This window comes from Numenius arquata, chromosome 1 (assembly GCF_964106895.1).
Source record: "Numenius arquata chromosome 1, bNumArq3.hap1.1, whole genome shotgun sequence".
NCBI classification, from domain to species: Eukaryota; Metazoa; Chordata; class Aves; order Charadriiformes; family Scolopacidae; genus Numenius; species Numenius arquata.
The window spans coordinates 67,769,834-67,794,386 of record NC_133576.1 but is presented as its reverse complement, the minus strand read 5'-3'; the positions used below and the strand labels follow the sequence as shown (position 1 = coordinate 67,794,386).

The 24,553-nt window shown below is 37.4% G+C and overlaps 1 protein-coding gene across 1 annotated transcript in view; it reads right to left on the bottom strand.

Annotated features, from left to right (window-relative positions):
- OCA2 (OCA2 melanosomal transmembrane protein) overlaps positions 1–24,553 on the bottom strand; it is a 172,384-nt gene that overhangs the window by 101,266 nt on the left and 46,565 nt on the right. The window contains exons 9-14 of the mRNA XM_074152282.1: positions 17,913–17,984; positions 16,987–17,052; positions 15,833–15,889; positions 14,726–14,850; positions 10,949–11,087; positions 1,118–1,250 (exon numbers count right to left, since the gene is read on the bottom strand). Coding sequence (XP_074008383.1) covers positions 1,118–1,250; positions 10,949–11,087; positions 14,726–14,850; positions 15,833–15,889; positions 16,987–17,052; positions 17,913–17,984 — 592 coding nt within the window. The remainder of the gene's footprint in view (positions 1–1,117; positions 1,251–10,948; positions 11,088–14,725; positions 14,851–15,832; positions 15,890–16,986; positions 17,053–17,912; positions 17,985–24,553) is intronic.

Sequence of the window (24,553 nt, the reverse complement as noted above, 5' to 3'; positions counted from 1 at the left end):
ATCTGTTCTGTTGTAGACAGCTACATTAGTCTTTAGAAGGGCTTATCTTTCTCCACAGATTATAAATGGAGCCAAGTTATATCAACCATATCAAAAGTTGTCCACCCCATGCTAAACACACACCACACACACACACAGGTTCAGAGATGTTGTACAGCATATTAAAAAATCTGTTGCATGGTCAGTGGAAGCCTGAATCCTAAATCTCCTGCATCCAAAAGTGAAAAAAACATCAATCCTAGGGAAGAAACAGTTATACCCCGCTATCTTTGTACAAAGCTTGCTAAGAAATTATGCTTAGTGAATTATTTCTTACCTTGTAAAGAAATTGTGAACATTTGGGGGTTAAATTTCACCACCCAAACAGAAGCCTGAGAATAATGACGAAAATTTAAAAATGACTGAATAGAAAGGCATAAAAGCATGAAGACAAAAAGGGACCAACATGCTCAACAGCCATTGAAACAGCTTAATCAAGACTTTTAGAGACTACTGAAGTGAGCAACCTAAAAAAACCCCATAGATTTAGTGCTACGGTATTATACAAATATAGAAATCATACCCCCGGGAAATTTAGGGTTGAAACAGCCACAGAGGCAAGCTGGAAAGAACTTGAAAAGTTCTTCTGCTCTTGAGGAAATGTCCTTCACTGACCACAGACCAGGAAAAGCCTGCTTAAAAAAAATCCAGTGGAAGAAAACCAGCAGTGACTGAATGCATTAGTGCACTATGCTTCTCATAAGGGAAACGTGGGATATATCTAAAGCTAGGTTGTGAACTCAGCACCTTGAGCAGACATTATCTGTTGCAATTCAGAATACCCTGGTATTCAAGCCTATGGCTATAAATGATGTAAAATATCACAATAAATTTTGAAAGATATTTAATAATTCATATCAACATCTCAACCTTAGCTTCATGAAAATGTCCATTTCTAAAAGTCAGAAAATATCATGACTAAAAAAAATTAAATTATTAGTTAAAAAATTAATGTTCAGAGACTGAAGGAGAGTGAACACTTCCACCTGAGGACAATATTGTAGTAGGCACCACTCAGTTTCTATTTAGCACACATTCAATGTAATGATAATAAAAATGTTTTCATGCTCACACTTACCAACAATTTCACTCGGCTCTTTATTGTAAAGTTTTTTGTTCCAGTAAAGAAGTCTGAGAAAAGGAAAGGAGACCAGAACAACAAGGCAGATGCCAACAAACATGTGCCCTGTGAAGGCTGCAAAATCCAATCCCTGGAAATAAAAATGAAAATTTAAATTAAAAATCAGTTATTTTCCTATATTACCTACAGCAAAAAGTATTCAACTATATGTATTTTCGCAATTGATAATAAATATAAAGCAACAAAGTTCCAAGTACAGCATATGCTGTATTTCATCTGTTTCAAGGAGACGAGCTACATGACAATTTAATTCAGAGAACTAAAAACAGCATTATGAATTATTCTGAAATACATTTAGTGTTCCTGACACAGACAAAAAAAAAAAAACATAAACTGAGTCATTAACTTTCACTTTCATCACTTAAATCACTGCAAATTCCTTTTAAATCACACTGAATTGCAGAAATAGTTAAATTTTAATGACCAGCTATTGTTTTAAACTGATGACAACATGGATTTTTACAATAATTCTGAAATAAATCTGAACCAGGATTTTATCTAAATTCACTAAGATTATTCTACAATAAAAATATTATATGTCAGTATCCTGTTTATTTTTCTGCCTGCTTAATAAATGGACACATTCCTTTACATTTTGCATAATGAAAACATTTAATGAAGAGGTTGTCAAAAAGGTTAGGCAGAATATATTAAAAATCTATTGCTTTAAGCAATAGGAATGAATAGTGACAACCCGCCCTAAAACTTTGAAGTTAGCCATGCTTTGAGTAGAATGTTGGACTAGATGATCTCCAGCGCCCCTTTCAAGTGAATTATTCCATGATTCCACATTACACACACTGTGGTGGATCAGGACTAGTCTTTGGGCTGGTATTTTCTGAAATAGCCATGACTAGGCTGTCCAAAAGTTGTCCATGCAGCCTCGAGTACTCTGGTAGCAAGGAACTGTCTTATATTCACAGAGTAGAGGTTGTCTGAACTGGTGATCCCAGCAGAGCAGCTCCGTGATGCCTGGAAGAAAGCATGGTCCAAGCCCTGGATAGCTCAGGCTGTCCAAACTGAATTTTCAGAGCGTTCACTGATTTCCCAGAGACTCTAGGAAGTCATGGTATCTCCCTGTGCTACACCTCTATTTCTCTCTCTACAATGATGATTGTGGTTTGCCTTTTACCAAATACCTGTGTGCTACCTATAGACCCTTCTGTAATGCCAAGACAAATTAAAACCAGCTTTATCGCCTCCTACTAAAAGAATTTACGTGGAAATGTCCCAGGGGAGATGTCTCTGGTTCAAAAAAGGAAAAAAAAGTTTCCCTATTGCACCACAGGGCATAATAAAAAACAATCAACACAAGAAACTGATTAAAGTCATAAAGAACTTTTGCAGCCAGATAAAGATTAGTGCTCTTTTGCAAAAAAAAAAAAAAAAAAATCCATAGTTTGCAGATAGTTAAATAAATCTCAGACAGAATTATGCAGACCTAGGATTAGAATTTATTCCTATGAAAAATACAGATTTCAGCTTCATGAGCTAAAGAAAATCATCCTTAGTTGCTATTTAATAATAGATTCCTTACCTCTTCTACTCTCCAGCCACTAAAAGGTGAAACTGTATAGCTGTTCATTTGCTGGCCTTTCATTATAACTCAGCTACTGCCATTTCTTAGTAGAAATGCCATTTCTTAGTAGAAATGTAAAAGTAGAAAGAAGACTCTTCAGGAATTGGAATGAGATTATTTTCAGAATCGGACAGAAAAACATGATACCAAAAAGCAAAATAATATACCTTCATTCAGTTTGCCTACATAATAGGTCAGCCGATCAAATGTCTGACATCTCTGCAAGACAGGCTTTACAAGTTAGTTTTTATAAATACTCAAAAATATTGGCCTCTGGGCATCTAGTCAAGATTCAGAGCTGCAGGAGACATTTCTATGAAGGATGAAATCAACATTCATAACTCTAGGAAATTTACAAATAGAGGAAAAAAAATTTGCCTTCTGCAAAGGCTCAACATTTGTATGACCTGCCCTCAAAGTATATAAAATCTGAATATTTCCTTAATTACAGCCATTTAAAATTGACAATATACATATGGGTTGCCTCTAAGATCATAGCCAAAAAGAAAAATGAGAAAATTATTGCCAGAAAAATCAGAATCCTTAAAAGCACAGTTTGGAAATTGCTCAAGTACTGACAATGTGCCATTAAACATTTCGGGAAGTATGGAAAATGAGTATTCAGTTTTGTATGGTCTCTAGAATGACCTAAGGAGAGGTAGGAAGCTGAAAGGAATTAAGCTGTATAAACACTGATACTACACCAGCTAAAACAACGCCTAAATCTAACTGGAAAGAATTTTATCCTCTGAAAAATGAAATGACTGGGAAACAGCTAGTTGAGGAGCAATAAAGTAATTAGAGGTGGTTAGAATATACTCAACCCAGAATTACACAGTATCACAGAATCTCATGGGGTTAGAAGGGACCTCTGGAAATCATCTAGTCCAACCTCCCTGCCAAAGTAGGTCCACCTAGAGCATGTTGCACAGGAATGCGTCCAGGCAGGTTTGGAATGTCTCTAGAGAAGGAGACTTCACCAATTCCCCAGGCAGCCTATTCCAGTGCTCTGCCACCCTCAAAGTAAGAAGTTCCTCCTCCTGTTTAGGTGGAACTTCCTGTGTTCAAGTTTGTGCCCATTTCCTCTTGTCCTGTCACTGGGCATCACTGAAAAAAGACTGGCCCCATCCCTTTAAGTATTTATAAGCACTGATCAGATCCCCCTCAGTCTTCTCTTCTCTAGACTAAAAAGACCCAAGTCCCTCAGCCTTTCCTCCTAAGAGAGATGCTCCAGGCCCCTAATCATCTTTGTTGCTGTACCCTCTCCAGCAGTTGCCTGTCCTTCTTGAACTGGGAAGCCCAGAACTGGACACAGTACTCCAGATGGGGCCTCACCAGGGCAGAGTAGAGGGGGAGGATAACCTCTCTCGACCTGCTGGTCACACTCTTCCTGATGCACCCCAGGATGCCATCGGCCTTCTTGGCCACAAGGGCACATTGCCGGCTCATGGTCATTCTATTGTCCACCAAGACTCCTAGTTCTTCCTAGGAATTACCAGAACCAGGAAAATTACTTTTGCATTCAACCTAGTCTTAAAAAGATCAGTGGAATGAATCTTTTCTTAGGCTGGCAGCAATGTGCCCATGTTCTGAGGAAGGATGCCAGCTACCAGGCAGAGTATGCCAGAAGAAATTCTCTGCAGAGATACTCAGGCATAAAGCTATTTGCGAATACAGGAAATAAAGAAAAGAAATAGGAACCTGAAGAATTCTTGGAAACTTGTGAGTTTAAATATGTGATGTCTCCATAATATGTTAAAGGAACATGAATTTAAGGAAGTGGTTTATTGCAAACCAGTACAAAGATTTACAGTCTCTTGCTCCTACGTTTTGATTATCACACCAATTTCAGAGCAAAAGAATTGTGCTTTGTCACTGAAATACCACAATGCAGGAGCTTCTCAAATAAAAAATAAAGCACAGTAAGTGTGCCTCTTGAAACCCACAAAACTAATTTCTCTATGAAAAGGAAAATCACATCGACCTAGAAGGCAAACTAAAATGTTGATGTTAAGAAGGAGGTCTCAGGTCTGACCGACAGCTGAAAGGAATTTAAATGAGATGGAGATCACAATACTCTTTTAGGAAAAAAAAAACCAGGATTAACACAGCTTTGTGACATAAGAGCTGATATCGATAAGACTTAAAAGTGATTTGGAGACACCATCACAAGAGAAAAAAAATTGTCTTTGATTTTTTTGTCAAACTTTTCAAAACTTTTCAAAACTTTTCCCAAACTTTTCAAAGAGAGTAGCTGAAGTGAGATTCAGGATTTTGTTAAACTTCATAATATCACCCTATTGATCTTTCTTATCTCCAAGATCCCTGGGGAAAAAGAAAACATGTTGCTCTGCTGTGACTGCAGAACAGCGTTCCAATTCAGCTGAGACAAATCGTTTTCTAAGATGAAGCATGCTTATTTCAGGTAAGAGCTTGCATGACAGCACTGCCTGTTATAGTGCGAGGCTGGATTAAATTCTCTTCCCATCCCTTGCTCCCGGCTTTCCTCCCTGCAATGATCCACAAGAGCCAGTATATAAAAATGAAACCCGATGATCGCTAGCCTTAGACAATTCGTACACTGCAACCATGAGGAGGTTGAGGACTACCAAGTGCACCTGTTTTTATGGCTGTTATCAGAAGGGCTCATGGTGAAAAACAGACCACTGACCACTCTGATTTTTTCTCTACATCACACGGAATATTTTGCAAGGAAAGAGAGCACACACAATATGCTTTCAGGGAAGGAGAAGGCAGATTTCACACCAGACGTTGTCAGGTAGCTAATAGTTGACGGTGAACCAGAGAACTTTAAGAGACTGGAGAACTTTCAGAGACTAAAAAGACTAAAAGTGTTTATATTGTACCACAGATGCAAATGATGCAGCAGAGGATACCAAGAAGGTGGCACAATTACTTCATCAGTTGCTCCTGCTCCCTTTCTCACACGCTAGGAAGGGCACGCAACATTTCCACAGAGCCTACATTCATACCCTTTGTGGCTGTGGATAACAGATTTTATCCCTCCTGAGTCCTCTGCGCACTGGGGCCAGGATTCAGCACTGTAAAAACACATTGAAGGGCTCCACATGCCTGCTGCATACAACAAAATGTCATTTTCGTAAAGATTTTCTTTTTCCTGCACAATAGACTGAAATAGAATTGACACGCACAATAGACAAGAAATACTTTTCTTCCAGGAGATTTCAACCCATCAGATAAATACAATACATGCTTCAAATGTCCCTTACTTGAGGCTACATTGATTGTGTTAAACTTCTCCCATTCCCCAGTTGACAGAAAACCTAAAAATTTTGTTTTAGCAAGACACCAGCCTAAAGGTTCCACCGCCTCCAGATTCAGAGCTGAAACAGAGTGGGTATCTTTCCTTGGTTTATAGTTTTAAATGCAAAGTCAAACATATCAATTTTATATTAGGAGTAAGTATCATACTGTTTTCCTAAAATACTAATTTTCTGTCATATTGATTATTTTAATTTTTTTTACTGCTTTTGTAGGTGTGACTTTAACTTCTAGTAATTCAGACCCTTCCAGAGGAAATCTGCCATTTTAGAGCAAAGAGAAAGCAGAAGTTATAGCTAAGTGCGACAATTCAGGGAGCAGCAAATACTGTGCTTCCAGACAGAATGCCCTTTACTTACTATTTTAAAATTAATAAAATGAGGAAGAGCAAGAGTGATTTATTATTTCTACACTGGTTCAAACATCCCTTCTGGCTGAGTGACTGAGATCTACATTGTCTCAGGAGGAACTGCTCGTGACGTTGCTGAGCCAGAAATCACTGATGGTCTAACACAGTTACATTAAAATAATCCTTATCTGAGACACTGACAACTCTACTTCTTGTCTTGTACTATCCTCTTTAATGATTACTACATGCGGAGATGGGAAGAAAAATCTGAAATCAGCCATAAACCCATAAATTTTATTTCATATACCTTATTTAGGATTTAATTTTTTTCTTGAGAAAAGGAATCAATGAAACATTGACAGAAAGGGCAGGAGTTTTACAAATTTGATTAAAAGTTCTAACAACCTTGTATCTAGAAAATTCAACAAAAATAGCCTAGTAAACTATAGGAATCCATTTCACAATCTGCCAGTGCTTGAAATACCTTTATAGATTCATACATAGGATTTTTTTCTCTTCCATTTTTCAAAATTATCTACTCCATAAATTTTTGGTACCACGATTTTTCATTAAATATAACCAACTAATATTACATTATGCTAAATTTCAGCATGAAGGCTGCAAGTCTCCAAAAGGCAGAACAGGATAACCTGAACACTGTCCATTTTCCAGGGAATTCCTTTTACATGGCAGGAATAACTCTGCGTGGGATGCTGAAACCCCAAAATCCTCAGCAAACTTCAGATTAATAGTACAAGCTTTATCACATACTAACAGAGACAGTAAATAAAAGGATATAATCCAGTGGCAGCACATGCTAAAACTGTCTTTGCTCTTATCATTACCTCTTTTAGACAGATTAAAGCTAGATACACTAGTACACGCTATGTTCACACCATCATTTTGCTCTGGAGACCTATTCACCATCCATTCTCTAAAGATCTTGTAATCACAGCCTAAGCTTAGAGCAGAAGCAATTTCTGATTTCAAAGGCATGACTTTGTGAAGTTCCCAAATATAAAGAACTTAGTGTTCAAACTTTCTGAAAGCAATGACCATTTCAAGCTGTTTCATGCCCTATTGTGCATATGAAAACAGGGTTCCCAAAGTCTGAAGCACGTATCTCTTCAAGATAAAAATAAAATTTTGCCAACAATGGCCACTCAGTAGCAGTGCTCTGAGGGTAGTAAAAGATTTTTAAAAGTTTTGTATTTTGTATTCACTGAATGAGTTTTCCATTTGCTCTTTATGAAATCTTTTATTTTCCTTGCCTGATATCACAACATAAATGCTATTGTGCGAGACTTCTTCCACCTCCAACTAAGAATAAGCAAGAGTACAACAAATCTTCTTCCCCTATTATGCAAATGTTCCACTGATTCCAGGCATGATGGTAGACGAAAATGTCAGTATTATAAATTAACCACTGCTACAAATTTGGCATCCATTTGCATCTCAAGACAAATAAACAGACTTATCCCTACATTCTAATGAGTAAACTGTAAGAAAAACCTTATTTATTCAAACATACTTTAAATAAAATATTCTTAATATGACATGAGTTTTCCCCAGAATCTAGGGAGAAAAATCTCTACAGCACTACAGTAAACAAAGAGTAAAGCATTTCTAACTCTATAACCGAATAACAGCACCCAAAGTAACAAGGCTACACTTCATCTTGTATTGATTTAAAATCCAGGGCTTCCTAAGAAATTGTAAACTTGCACAATATCTTACTAGGCTGCTTTTAGAGATTGATGTACAACAGTAAAAGTTCAGGAAGATTGGTAAAAGTATCCTCCCAATGGCCCATAATAAAATAGAAAAAAACATCATCTGCATAGTGCAATACACTATTCAACCTCCTGCAGAAATAACACTGAAAGAGAAGTGAAGAGGATGAAAAGGAGAATTTCAATGACAATATCAAGAAGAAAAAAATCCTAGAATGTCAAATATGTGACCACAATGCTAAAAAGAGGTGAAACTTAGATATTTTCTGTAGAAAACATCATGATAGACACTATAAAAAATACTGTGTGAAGTCTTGTTTCCAAAATGCCATTATTACATTCAAGAACTTTTACCTCAAACGCTTTTAGAAAACAAAAGAATAAATTTTACTTGGTACATATACAGCAAACATCCCATTCATTTTAGAGGCAGATTTGGGGCTGATCATATAACCCTTCCTCACAGCAGCCTTTGCTAGAAGTAGTTTCAGAAACAAGATGACAAAGTCTGTGTTTCTTCCTCTGGATAAAAGAGAGCAGGCTAGAACAGGTGGACAAAATTAGTAATGGAGCTATTATTTCAACAGTGCCGACTGTAAGAGTCCAGATAGTCCAGCTCCCTCCCTGCCCTCACTCTTGGCTTTATGCAGTTACTCCTCCGAGTGCTCTCCCAGGCAAATCTCCTTTACAGGGTGTGAGCCCTAGGCAGTGAGGATATAAGCCAGTCTGTGCCACTCAGCCTCAGAGCCAAGGATAGGAATTTGACTTTCTTTCATTTTTTTATATATATAGATATAACAAATGAGAATATAGGAAAGAAGAAATGAAAGTCCCATGGTCCTGTGTTGAATCTGTTCTATTTTATTACGTCCTGATTTCCATGATGAAAAAAAGAAAGATCTGAAAACAATCTGGAGTGAAAACATTTGGAAAGTTTTTGTGGTTGTTTCAAGTATAGAATTTGCTATAATGTCACATTTGCTAGGGTATTTATCCATGTGAGTCCTGCTAAAATTAACAATATTTTATTCAAGAACAATGTAAAATTGTTTCCTTTCAATGTGATTGCTTAATTGCTTCCCATGTTTATAGCCACTTCTAAAGGTTCTACAGAGATGACAAGTTTCTGAGTATTTAGGAAAGTGACCTTCATGGCAGGTGTTAATTATTCTCTTTTCGAAAAGAAGGTTTAAATAGTTGCACAGTTTTCATATTTAAAAATGCAAAATTTAGCTATCAAATCCTCTGTCATGAATATCACAGAGTCTCCAAAGTCATCATCCAAACAAAAAAATTGGAACATATCTCAAATATTTTGAAGGTAAACATTCTATTTATTAAATACTATGAACTTTCAAAGATGTTTTCCAACCTGGACAGTACTTAATTAATTTGAGTGTACTCAGTTAATTAGAAGACATCCCTTTTTGGTAGAGCAGTAGAAATATAATTGACTCAAAAAAAAAAAAAAAAAAATCCATAATTTTATACTACAATTCCCTCATCCCACTTGCACAGGTATTTTCACACTGACCCATACACTACATTGAATTCCTTTAAATTTATTTTTTTTTATGACACCTGGCCAAAACATAAAAACATGCCTGGTGTCCCTACAGGCTTGCATTACATTAGAGCCCATTAAATTGTGCTGCTTGTTGGGGATGGTGCAGGGGCAGAGTAAAACTGCCTTGTCCCAGGAGTGGCTGCCCCTTGCATCCTGAGCAGATGTCCTCCCTGCTGCTCTCAACACACCAGAGATGGGTGATGCACCAAAGGGTACCAGGGACCACAGTGCCAGAGGCAGAAGTGGGACTTGGTGCCCCCTTGTTCAGGGGTGGCACAGGTAGCTGAAAGCATGGAAAATTCACACAAATGTCAGCTCCATCTGCAAGCTGAAGGCTGCAAATGTGAACACCTGCCAGCAGTGGCTCTGCTCATCCTCACTGCAGAGGGGGCCATGTGGGTGGGAAGAGAAGGTGGGACTGCGACAGTCCTGCTGGCAGGTCTCTGGAGTCCTGCAGTCCCATCCAGCACCCCCCCCACCATAGCCTTCCCTTTGGCACCAGTCACCCAGCAAAATGAAGTGAAAGTGACTTTATCCATAATTAGAAGAGTCAAGTGTTGGAAGTTAAAATCTGTTATTGCAGCCTGGGGATACCACAGTGTTGGCAGGAGGTGGGAGCCAGCTGTGGCCTGTGCTGCAGGGAAGGAACCCCGCTCTCCTCTCACCCCCACAACCCCTTGGGCTGCGGCTGAAGGACAAAGTCTCTGACTGCAGTGATGTATGGCATGGGTCTACAGGGACAATGCTGTCTCTCACATTGTGGGGTTTTGCCTATGGGCAATTATTTCTGGTTTGAAATTTCTGAAAAGGGATCAAACTGTCTCAATATATTTCACTTTTGAGAGAAAGTTTGTTCTGAAAAAAAAAAAGGTTTGGATTTTCATCTTCATTTTCACATTTTTCTTTTTTTCCAACTTGTTGACCTCTCTTTACACCTCTCCGTTGTTTTGCTTCCTTCTTCACTTTGCCATTGATAAGGAAATCCTACCCACTACCATCCAAAAACCCCCAAAACCCATATTCTCAGTCTGTACGAAAAAGTCTATTCTTCTTCACAATTTTGTCCCCAAGAGCTCTCTCTGTTCTGTCTGATTGTCCTACAAAGAAAGAAATAGCATGGCAGAAAAAGTAGATTATGTTCTGTTTATGCGGCTGTCCGAGGGAAGAGAAGGTTCGACACTGCGTTAAGTCAACATCAGTACTTAATTTTAGTAGCCAAGCAGCTTGCAGTACATACCTCCTTTCTCAGCTCCTGCTTTGAAACAATAATCACATTTGGAGGATCCCCAACAGCTGTGGCGGCCCCCCCAATATTTGTGAAGATTACTTCTGCAATCAGGACATGCCTAGGATCAAGATTAAGCACTTCGCAGAGCCTGTGGTATAAAGAGAATGAAATTAACCTTTTACCCTATCACTGAATTACTAGCACTATCACTAAACTACCTTAAATCTTAAAATTTATAAAATGTACTAAATACAGTCATTTGACTGAAAAATTGCAGGATTTTAAACATAATATTTATTTGTATGTATCTGTACTGTTAAAGTTTTAATTGTGCTACGTTGTATGTGGTACAGTAATTATAACAATATAAATGCAAAAAAAAAGGTTTTTTTACTTTTATAATGCAATAGTTAATGGTAACAAAACTGATGTTTTTTTAAAAAGCATTTCATTTAAAGTAATTAATTGTTACAAAAGTTGGACTACACAGAAAACAGCATTTCAAATTTTCAGGATCTTACAACTTTTTAAACCACAGTCCCAGGCTAGACTAACCTATGGAAAACTATTCTGGGAAACCACAGGCTCTGCACTCAGCATCAGTTGTTAACTTTCATGTGGGGAGCAGTGGTAGAAGATTGTGCAGGCAACCTATTAGCCATGAATCTTCTATTAGAGACCTCAACTTTCAGCCTACGTTTATCTGTTTTATTCTGTTCCTATTTTTCCCCTTCTCTAAAACTTGACCATGAGTATTTCTATTTGTAATGCAATAAGAGCAGAAAATACACATTCCTCATTATTAAACAAATCTCAGAATGTTTTTTAGTAGTTCAAAAATATTTAATCCTTCTTTAGTAAGATGCTTCTTTAATAAGAAAAACTAAAATGCTTCTTTAATAAGGAGCATCTTAAAGTGCTGTGGCAAATACTGGGATTGACTCAGTAACCTCATGATCCATTCAACCCAGAGCCCTCTTACACACAGTAATCTTCACACAGATTACTTCAACTTGCACAAATTACATTTACGCACAGATCCGCACAATCCACTCATTTCTGAAGTACACGTTTGACTTTAAACTTGTGCCATGGTATTAAAGGCTGAAAGTTAAGGTCACACCTAAGCTCTTTGCAATGAGAAACGACTGCTTTTCTGTTCATGGCTCATCAAAACGTTCCTCCGGTGTGTACAGATGGAGTCCACGCTTAAATTATTGCCCCTCTACCTAATACAGGATGGGGGGAAGAGTGGGCAGCAGGAATGCTTTCTTGGGATTGCTGTGCTGCAGTGCCGTTACACGTTTCCCTGAAGGAAGAGTTGAGCTTGAGCTTTACTGTTCAGTCTAAGTCTCTATTATTAAAACCTATATTTCAAAGAGAAAAGAGTGTATTGCACAAAAGCTTAACTTGATATACTTACGCTGTCACTAAGAATGTCAATTTAAAACTCAGAAAAAATGGTCCGATGACACATATATCAGCACATAAAAACTCCAGAACAAAAATAACAGTGCAAAAATACACTATTTCCCCAACAGCATAAAATTATGTGGTTTAAGGGTAATCTGTAGTACAACCAGCCCAATTGTACCAGACCGCAATTGTACTTGTAATTTTAACTTCATCACTCCTTGATTTCCGCATGTTTCAAAATATAACCTTAACTTTTCTTTAGTGATTCTTTCTTGTTGATGGGTCTAGTGACAGCTCGAGGAAAGGACCTCTGACGTACACCAAGAAAGGCCAAGCCCAAAGTATAAAACCGTCAGAATGTGTTACCTATATGGTATGATCAAACTTCTTCAGTTTACTTACCCTAGGTATATAATTTCTCATGTGAACAACAGTTAGCCTCTTCCAGTTACCAATAACAAAGCATCTTGAAAATAAACTATAGCTAAAAACGGGTAGTTATTAAATTTTTCTATCAGCTTACTACAAAATGCAGAGAGAAACAAGTATCATGTTTTACACCTTATTAATGGAAATATAAATCCTTATATTCATAGAGTCAGTAGGATTTTCTGCAAGCTTTATCTCCATGGCAATGACAGCGCAGTGCAACATAGTGAAGCTGTAGACAAAGGCTGAAAACAATGGCAGTAAGATAAAAACAAAAAATGACCCCCAGCATGAAGCTTTTAGAAATAGGCAATTATTTGGTATTACTAGGTGAAATAAAGTTTTGTTTCAGCTTTGATAGTAATTCAAATATAAATGTTCCCCATATACTGAGTTTCCCCTTCCTCACTGTTACAAACTCATTTAGTATAATACTAAAGTACTTCGTATACCAAGTATTTAGTATTTACTATAAAACTCCAGTACTTAAAGGCTGGCTATAAAGGTAGAGGCTCTCTCTTCACAAGGAGCCACATGGAGAAGACAAGGGGCAACGAATACAAGTTACACCGGGAGAGATTTCATCTGAACACAAGAAAAAAATTTCCTATGGTGGGAACAACTAACCCCTGGAACAACCTCCCCAGGGACGTGGTAGAGTCCCTATCACTGGAGGCTTTCAAGACGCAACTGAACAGGGTGCTAGATAATCTCATCTAGGCTCCCTTTCCTATGAAAGGTTGGAACAGATGGTCTTTCGAGGTCCCTTCCAACCTGGGCTATTCTATGATTCTTTGAAAATAGAATAAATGCTACAGTAGCTCTGCCTGGGAACAGTTCATAATGCATTGATGTCTGGATTTCAATCTATTCCCAACTATAGTTAATTCAAAATATTCTGCCACACAGCTACAGAAAGCTGGTGTTTAATAGTTCCAGTGTTGCTTACTGCTAGAGGTGAAATTGTTGATTGGAGTAAGGCACCGTGATCTCTTCAAAATATAATTGGACAGAAGAGAAATGAAGCTTTCATTCACCAGCTGTTTCCCAATCTAGAATAAATTCCACTTGCAAAATCATTTTTTACTGCCTTACACTACATTTTAAAGTGGGAGCGTATCTTAATAGAATTTTGTGTACTTTAATGTGCTAATGACTGCAAACATTACAGTACATCACTCAGGATCATTTTAAAAATACACTATATCTTTCTGAAATTGTACTGGATTAACCAGATTTGCCTGCCCAGACACAGGTTAAATGCAGGTTAAAAAGTGATTTATAATCACACATTGATTAAAGGTAGTTGCAAATCATGTGTTACTAATTTACAAAATTTGAAGTATTAAATTCACTGTTTTCTATTAAAAGTTCTGAATATCTAATCTCAAACTGTGGAATTAACCAGTGGCTGTACAAATGTGATGATCATCAGCAGGAAGAAAATTCAGTCTCATATTCGAAAAATAGTTTTTAGTTGAAATTTGGAGATTTTTAAAATTTATTTGTCACTAGTATAAGAAGGGCTAACAACTTCACTGAAACATAAATTACTACCTAAAATTTTATATAGATATTATCCAGTAAAGTACAAGGCAGCTTTAATTAAAAAATGCTCGCTGCTTACAGGAAAAAAAGATTTCATCTATTAGGGAGCATTTGGTGCAATATGCTATTGCAGTTCAGATATGCAGACAAACCAGAACAGTCAGCTGCCAAGGTAGTATAACAGGCTTCAGATATGTGCTCACTATTAACACAAAGGGAAAAGGCAACCGATCCCTTTGAAAACGAGACACTCTACTCTACTACAGCAGGAGCATTTGAAGTTTCAATTTCTATTTAGATGATCAAAAAAAGTCCAAACAAGCATTTTGCACACATGTCTACTGCTGATTGCTGCTATAAAAGAGTAAGTCCAAAACCATAACAATAAAGTACCTTATGGTTACTGGAGTAAAGAGCAGCATAGTGGTAACGTTGTCCAAAAATGCAGAAAGAATTGCAGCAAAGAGGCACAGAAACGTAATCATGGCCCACACCTTGCCTCTAGAGAATCGATAAGCCTGATAAAACCAAAAAAAACAGAAACAAAATTAAGGGACTAGATCACTCCAGCTTAGTTTTCAAAAAATGAAAGATAAAACAACTATACGAAAGATGAGGCAACAGTGAGCTCAGAGCATTTACTACTTCATGCACCTCCAACAGCACCCTCTCCAATATTAATTAATTTAGCAAGAAAACACTTTGTGGAAGTGGGCAAACATTTCCATCATGCAGAGGAAGAAACAAGTGAAGAGACACCATGGTGAAGAGACACCATGCTCTGCTGCCAGGCACAAGGTGGGTCTGTGGCAGGAGCAGGGCTGAGCGTCCACCTTCTGCCTGCATGGCCGGGTGTGATAATGCAGTTCAGATTTCCCACCCCCCCTCCACACACTGGGACACCTTCCCCATCCTCAGAGCAGCACTGACAGGACTACGCAGTCTGGGCATCAGTGTAGGTAGGGCTTGTGTCCCCCCGTTTTTTGTTTAGGGGTTCTGTGCTCATAGAAGTCCTCCTTGTGACTTTTGTTTTCTCAAGAAAATTAAGCTTTGCAGCAGGTGAAGGAATCCCTCACCATGGGTAATACTTGCTCTTCAACCAATCCATCAGAATTACCCTTTTCATGTAATCTTTGGTTCTGCTACTGTGCAAAGATCTGTGGCCATTTTTCATGTGTGATCGTAAAGCTAATGAGATCTCCCGTACTTCCTCTCTCCCACTGCCAGGCATAAATACAGATTTCAGTTATAGCAGAACTGCAGTCCTGGGGGAGTTAGTGGAATAACTCAGCTTTATATTGTTCATATGCTTTTTTCCTTTCTCCTGTAGAAACAGAACTGCCTTAAGGGCTTCCTTTCATCCACAAGAGATTTTTCAAAATTACAAGTTGACCACCGTCATTTCTAATGTGATGAATATACATTGCCCTAAGAAAGGTTCTTCAAAGATAGTGCTAACTTGATTACCAATAATAATTAAGAGTACCAAAACAAGCCCACCTTTACTGCACAATAGTCAAAGAATCCAGTCTCTGAAAATATCGCCACCAAAACCATCTACCAAAAGATGAAGAAAAAGAGAATAGCTTGCAACTGAATTATTACACAAAAACAATGCCATGTAGTTTATGATACTGACAAAAGTCTTTATCTGACACAGCTCTGAGAATCTGATCACATTCATATTAGGACACCCACTACAGCTGCCAAATCCCTCTTGTTAATGCATCATATGCTGAAATGTAGTTCTCACCATAAACAGTCTGTAAATGTCACACTAGTCTGGTTGAATTTTATTTGTAGTGACTAAGTGGGCATCATAATTAAGTACTTGATGTATCTATCTCCCTTATGTCATTAATCAAGAAAAGCCAATAAGTGTGTTTGCTTTCTGCAGTAAAGCTCTACAGAGTGCAGAAGATGACAGCTCCAAGGATTACTTGTATTTTCCCACATTTCTGGGAGGTTTCCTATCCTTCCATCTTTGCTCCCAATAGATTTGTTTGTTTGTTGGTTTTCTTTTTCTGTGGGGAAGGTGGGGAGCAGGGAGCAGTGTAAGGAAATAAGAAAAGCTCAGAATGGCAACGGATAATTGTAATTTTGTCTCTCTCTATTGCATATTTTTTGTTACAATTTAATAACACTTGGAAAACTCTTTTTACCATAAATATCTCTGTGCAAAGTGATTAAAATAATATATTATTATAATCTAATCAGATATTTTTCCTCCATTTCTGGTTTGGTTTTTTTTTGGCTCCAAACATAGCACTGACTAAGACAATCACTTTTCTAGCAGAGTGTGTTTGAGGAAGGTTTGAGAAAAATAAATTATCAAGATAAATGAGGGTGATAATACTTGGCACTTAAACAGGTCTTTCCATTTATAGACCTCAAAGATGTTTTTAGTATGTTATCAACACAATATTGCAGATTTAAAAAAAAAAAAAAAAAAACAACAACAGAAAAGGGCCAACATTTTCAAAAGGCTCCTTCAGAGGTCTGATCATCCTTCTTTTTGATAAATCCCTTAAGGCTCAAATTTTCATTACAAAGTCTCGGTAAAGTAAAAATAACTAAATGTTTCAAATGGAAACATCTCTATAGTGAATGTGATTATTTCAGCACATTTAGAGCCAAAGATAGGTTTTAGTTACCATTCCAAACAGCAGCGCCAGTGTCTCATAATCAATCCACTCCACCACTTTGACCATACTTGGCCTCTGTAATCAAAAAATACAATTACCAGTGAATGCCACGAAACACCTAACTTGTGATTAGCTATGAAATATAAACTCCACTTAATTGATGAACCATTTAAATAAGCTATAATGGAAATTAATAAGTGTTCCTATAAGGTATACAAAACGGACTCTTTATTATTACCATTACTACTATTATTATCATTATTATTACTAATTCAAAGTACTGCAGGCATCCTAAGTGGATCATTATCAAAAGCCTGCATTAGGCTATTGGTTTATGTAGTTGTTCCTTAGGTACCATTACAGAAATAAAAGACAACCAAATTATATCGTACACCCCAGTTTCCTTTTGGTAAGAGAACAAAGCACACGGCTTCACCTGTGAAAAAACGAGGGAATTTAAAGGAACATAGCAATGACGTGGTGAGCAGTTATGAGAAAAACAGAGAAGATCAATCAGAGGTTTCACTAAATAGCAACTAAGAGTAAGCAGGGTGGAAATAAAAGGATTGGAAGGTGTAAGCGTGAGGTGTAATTATTTAGGGTAGTACAAGGCAATGTATTTCCATTTAGGTTTGCTTGGTAACCTAACATTAGTGAAAATAACACTGTTAAAGTAACTCTGAATTAAGCTGAAAATGGTTGTATGCAGCTTCCTGCAAATCAGAACAAAATAGCATCAACTTTTTTCTACTCTTCTCGTCGATAGCCTAGGCTTACTTGTTCTCCCAAAATGCTTCCCCATTTCAGTATCTTCCCTACCGTCTCTCTCTTACAAAACACTGCTGTGTCATGTGCCCAATGACAACAGGACAAACACTGAAATTTATGATATCATACCCAGAAACAAAGTGAGCACTTACAATTTGGCAACTTACCTCCCCAACAGTAGCTAAGGCAGCTAAAGCTGCCAAAGAGCCCAGCATCGCTGCAAGGGTCCTGTGAACGATCTGCAATAAAGGGTAAGAATTGACCAGAGAGTCTTTTAAACATCTCCTTACTATTAAAAAGGAGGAGGGAAAAGGATAGAAATTCCTGCAGTTGATTCCTTTTTTGGTTTGTTTGGGTTGGGTTTTTTAACTTATTCCACCCCATCCCCCTCCAGAAAGACCTGACCAGAGAACGGCTGTTTACTTTGCCTCACTACAGGATTTTATTTAAAAAAAAATAAAAATAAAAATTAAAAAAAAAAAATCACACCTGTAGGAAATCCTACTATGAAGTTAAAAATCTGATCTCAAGGCAGAGAAGGACACCAGTTTCTGGTGTCTGGACACAACTTGGAGACCAATTTCTTATATCTGCCGATGGGTGACCCAAGAGGAAAGCAATTCATCTTCCCTAACTTAAGGCTCAGAAAGCCTAATCCTGTTGGCTTCTCTTCCTAGTCTATGGGAAGAAGACGTGTGCCCAGGAGGTGATCCACCTCATTCTTTATAGGTGCTTGTTCATCTCCAGTGTCTACAAATCAATTCCCAAGCAAATAGCTCAGATCTGGGCAGATGAATCCCACACATACAGACATACTAGGCTTTGAGTTTCCAGGTCCAGTTTGTTGTCTGGGGCACAGACAGATCTGGCAAGCCTGTGCACCTACTTTTTGTCTCACACGCAGAGTTTTATTCTTTCATAAAGTGTTTTTTTTACATTGGGATTTCCTCTACAAACTCTTTTGGCTTCAAGAAAGCCATATACTTCAGCTAGAATCTGCTGGACACCTTTGCCACGTCTCCTCAGTTCCTCAAAAGCTGCGTTCACCAGTGTGTAGACTAATGCAGTCTTGAACAGTGCTTCTCTCCCACCTCTGATGTTTCTCTAGCATACAAGCAATGCATCTGAAAATAGATCCAAGCCGCTGACCACAGCACAGACATTCATTTCATGCAGCAACAATTACTACAGTATACGGACATTTGTCCGCATCTGTGTACCTAATGAATAAATGGCATTTAAAATTCCCAAGAAGAAAGTATAAAAAGCATGGCCTGAAAATGAGCTTTTTCCTCCAAGTGCTCCTTTGTAGTTATTTAATCCACTAAGTCTGGAAGAACATAGATTGTGTAAAATAACTCAGTTAAAGTAAGAATGTAATTAATGAAAATCACACTACAAAAGATCAAATCTAATTAACAGCATTTACTATTAATATAAATATTATTAAATATTATTCAGACACAAGTCAGAACTATTTCTGAGATAGAAATAAGGCAATCTAGAAATATGTCATTTGCCGCTAATTTCATAAGAAATATTTTGCTGATAAGAAACAATAAGATGTGGATATGTCAAGGTCCTCCTGGCTGCTTGTAAAGGAAAGAAAAAAGGAAAGATCTGTCTTTTCTTTTTTCCTTGAACATAAATTTTTAACAGCAGTGGTAAACAACTAAGCAATTTACCAAATTACTAGAAAAATAAATACATAAATGACTTCTTTAGGAGTCAAAAGAAAAATCTGTTCCTTTCTCCTTCATAGTGATAAAGTAGGAGATCAGACCAAGGCTTTTATGTCCTAACAACCTAAAAGTACATAGCACAGATCACAGCTCCCACAGAAATGTGTGTGATAAGTCACTGTTTTATCTTTGATTTCCAGTTTCAGAGCATTGATATGAATGCACACGTATGGCCCTTCTGATTCTGCAAAGGTGGGAGGCATTTGATAACATTTGACAGTTCTTGTGGCTGACCACAGGGTGCAGTAATTAGACTTTACAGTTCTCTCCAATAAAAGACAAAAAGCAGAGACGTCAGGTAGGGAAGATCAGCTTCTTACCAGGGCAAAGTAAGTTCAAAGGTAAGCTACTGGGAATCCTCAGCTGCCCTCAGGCTGGAGGTTTTCCCCTCATCTAATCATCACACACTTTAGATAGCTCTTTTGCAGTTCTCAGAAAGATATCACAGGTTTTCTGAGATTTGATTGGGTTCAGATTTTTTGTATTGTTACTTTTGCATATTTCCACATAAACATTTTTTGCTGTCACCATTGTATACTTAATTGCATACATTGGGTTGACTGCATTTTCACTTTCCAGCAGTTTACTGTCACCTGTGGGTGAAATTTCCTTTAATTTCTGCAGAAAGATGGGAGGGGGGAAAGCTATACAAATGGAGCCATCTGTCAGTTCCTTTATCCTAGTGATTTTTTCAAGAAGAATATGCAAAAGCATATCCTGAAGAATGAACAAAGACTATTCAGGTGAAAAGCTCTATTACAAAAAACTTGTCAAATGTACAACTCTTCATTCCAACAAACTATCAAGTGGAAGTTATACACTAACATAAAGCCTAGACAGCACGCTTATGTGAACTCCAAGACATGTAAATATTCAAAAGTTGAGGTTTGGGGAGATTTAGGAATGAATAGATTACTCTTTAATTTTCTTTTCACATAAAGCAAACTCCAAACAAATAATATGTTATTTAAAATAATATATTATATAAAATATTGTATTATATAAACAGTATTTTTAAAAGCTTACAAATGGAGAAATTGAGAGATACAAGTTATAAACTGTGACACTTCTTGAACCACAGTTCCATCTAATGCACCTTTGGAGGGTATTACATTAGTTAAAATTCCATCATTATTCTTTCAGAAAACAGTACAGACCTGATTCAAGCACTTTCAAAGACCGGAAGCAGGATGAAAATCATTTCAGGATTAATCTCAGAGTGTATCCATAAACAAAAGCTCAGGTACAGAAGTGAAAGAGGTCAGAAATAAATTAACAGAGTGATTAAAACCCAGGAAAGCTGAGAGATTTGGTGGACTTTTGATTCTAAATCAAAAAATGCCTACCTTTGTGCATTCTCTAGTAAGCAAAAACGATTACAATGAAAGAACTCTAATTCACAACAAGTTTCTCTTTCAAACAGGAATTGCCCATAAGATCACAAGTTTGGATTGGCTGCATCAGCCTAACTGGGTAGAGTTTTCATTTTACAAGCTAAGAACAGAAGCAGAAGGAAATGATGGGCCAAAAGTTACTTCAGTAGCAAGGGTGACCGAACTCAGGTAGTAAATCCAGGGCTACAGCCCTAAGCACTGGTCAATCCAGCCACTGCAAGTAGACTTCTGGTGTCAGAGATAACTGGTTATGGCCTCCTGAAGCAACTCAGACATTTATTTCCACTTCCACCCTCTTGCATATGAATACCTCCTCACATGCTCTCGTCCTCTCTCATTCCTTCAAAGCCACATGCCGAAGTGACCTCTTATTTTCTTCTCACTCATTTCTTTCACCCCACAATTGTATCCCTTCATTTCAGTGATTGAGTCAGTTTTAATATGCTCTGTAAAATGCACTTATTATAAAAGTTCCTTCCCTCATTTCCCAGAAAGGTTTCTTAAAAAACAAGCGACAGCCATTGAGACAAAAAAGACAGAACAGACGAGGAAGATACGGAGCTTTTAGTCTATCAATTCACATGCTAGAACTCCCCACCTCCCAACCCAGCCACAAACTTCATAATCTCTTCACAGAAGGGGCATCTTCACCATCAAAATCATCTTTATTTCTGTCTGAACAATGCCTAGCAGTGCTGACTTAATGAAACAGCAAAAGACAGTGCTTGCCTTTTACAAAGGGACAGTTATCTCAATACAAACTGCTACTGAAAACGATGCAGCCCAAATTTCTCTCTTTACAATGTATGACTCAGTCATAGAGCTCACTGATACAGGATATCACTAGGCTGAGAGCTGAAAAGATTTCAAAAAAGGGAATGAATATTTGCAGAATTTTGTACAAGTAATGAAAACACACAAAGTAACACACAAAGCTGCAATGGTGGAGGATATTAAAAATAACATCAACAATGTAGATGTGGTGATGGCAACATCAGTGTTACGCCATAGGGTCAATTCAGAATGGGAAAAGATTAGAAAAAACTTCTATAGTGATTTTGTTTTATAATTATATGTAGAAAGTTTGTCTCATGATTGCCTGCTGTGTGATAAACACAACATGCTGAATGCTGCTTCTGTATGGTGGTTTCCATACTCTTATTTCAGGGGTTAATTATAAGGTAAGAAATTAAAGCAACACAAATCATTTACGCCACAAGTCTTTGTGCTTGATATTAATTAAAAATATACATTTCCAGAGCTATAATGCAAGCTGGATTTAGACAACCTAGACCTTCTCCAGATTTAAATTTCTTTATCTATCTGAAAGTACTTCAGAATCTTTGCACAGAGTTCGTCAAATCTTTTGGGAGACTGCAACAGCATCATTATAAAAAGGATTCAAAATTCCAAACACTATCTTGTACAGTGCTCCAGGAGGTAAAAGGAGATTATTTAGAAGCCAATTGAATGGTAACCTGTATGCTATTTCAGAGCATACATATCCCAGTTGAAATCCAGGGCATGCATATTTCCAAAATGCGCTTCTGAAGATGTTTGATAAATAATACATTATACCAAATATTTTATTTCCACAAGTCCCTCTTTATAAGTGATAAATGGCAGTTGAAAGATGACTGTCAGTGACTTTAATGTAAAGCTTCAAATGCAGCCTCAATTCATTTCTTATCCATTTTTTTCTCCAGTGAAGCCTGTTGCATTAAACTACTTCTTTAACTGAGAAATTAATTTTCATTTGATAGAGTGGCAGCATTGCTGCATTTCAACAGGAAGTAGTTATTCCCAAGCCTATGTCCACATATGGGTTTTATGCATTTTCCACCTGCCTCCAGAGCAGCTGAGACCTTCCCTATAAAATCAACAGCCAAATCCTTCTTAGACTTATAAAGTGTCTAGTTCGATTCATTATTCTCAGGAGACAGGGAGGGAGAGAAGGGGAGAAAAATTTGCTCTAGGATAGCTTTTTTTTCAACCTTATGCTTTATATCTATTCCTTTTATGTTTTAATAAGGACTTATTGGGTTAAAAGAAGATATCCTCAGCAGTGGAAGAGGGTTTTTTCAAAGGCAAAGAGTTTGTTTTTCTTAAAGATAATCAAGACAGTATTAACCTGACTGCCTCTGGAAATATGTTCCTTAGTCAGATCCCTTGATGGAGATTATCTTATCATTTGCTGTCACATACTTTATAAATTTTGGTGCTCTGCATTGCCCTGAACTATTCCAGCTGTTTTATCAGGATACAGACAAAACTTCAGTCTTTCACATTACACATTTGGAAAAATTAACACCGAAACCTGAAACCCGCAGCAGAAGCTGAAATCAACCCGAAATTTGTAGAAAAAAAATGGTAATTTAGCTAACTAATTTAGGTAAGTTTTCCTAACTCTGTCAAGTAACATAAATGAAAATTTGGGCTTATGTTAGAAAACAACAAGAGTCAAAAATGTCTTGCAATACATTGAATTCTACCCTGCAGTAGATCCACTTCAAAGCTGAATGGCATCAAATTCTTGATTCATAAGAATTTGCTTTACTTCTGGCAAATTGCACAATTTGGACAGAATATAAACCATTAGATTAGAAATACAGGATATAGTGAAGTACAGATGAGATCAGAGCAGCAGAAAAGGAAGGTCAGTGGAGCCAGTCATATTTACTTTATTTTCTTTATGCTATAGGACAAGAGGAAATGGCCTCAAATTACACCAGGGGATGTTTAGATTGGATATTAGGAAAAATTTCTTCACCAAAAGGGTTAAACATTGGAACGGGCTGCCCAGGGAAGTGGTGGAATCGCCATCCCTGGAGGTATTTAAAAGACAGGTAGATGTGATGCTGAGGGACGTGGTTTAGTGGTGGTTTTGTCAGTGTTAGGTTGATGGTTGGACCTGATGATCTTCCAACCCTAGAGGGCCCTAGACAATAGATTCCTTCTAACCTAGACAATTCTATGAATCTGTGATTAAAGAGGCCATTTAACCAGTAACACTTAGTGAAGGCATAGCCACATACCTCTCCTCCAGTTGGTGATTGCAGCTAATGCTTTACTTCCTTGTCCCCCTCCCCTCAGTTTGCTCCCTACAGGAGCTCTGCAGAGGTAGTTCTGCAGCTTCTTCACCTGCGGGATATTCTTCCCAGCACACAGGAACCACTTACAGGGGATATATCTGAACAGCTTATGCAAAATGAATAATAATGGAAAATTAATTGCCTTAGAATTACTTAGTTAAGCAATAGCAAGTAAATTCTGTAGGGATTTTAATGAAACAAAGGGGAGTTTCTTGACATAGTTTAGAAAGTATGACTTATACTGATGTATTCAGGGATGGACTAAAGCAGCTCTTGAGGTGAGCACATAGGGTACAGCTGCTGAAAGATGTTGTGCATCATGGATCCCAAAGTGACTACAAACTTCACAAAAATGAGTGATAGCAAAAAAAGCTATTTATATCTTTATCTGCAGATTAGAACACTGTCTATATGTATTCTATACACGCAGCCACACAAATCATAAAATAAGACTTTAGGTTAAATTTTTATAAAATCTTATTACTAAGCTTGTTTTTGTAAGTCAAAGTATGTCAAAACCACATCATGGTACATAAGTATGCCTTGCTTGAAAAAAAAACCCCACCAAAAACAAACAAAC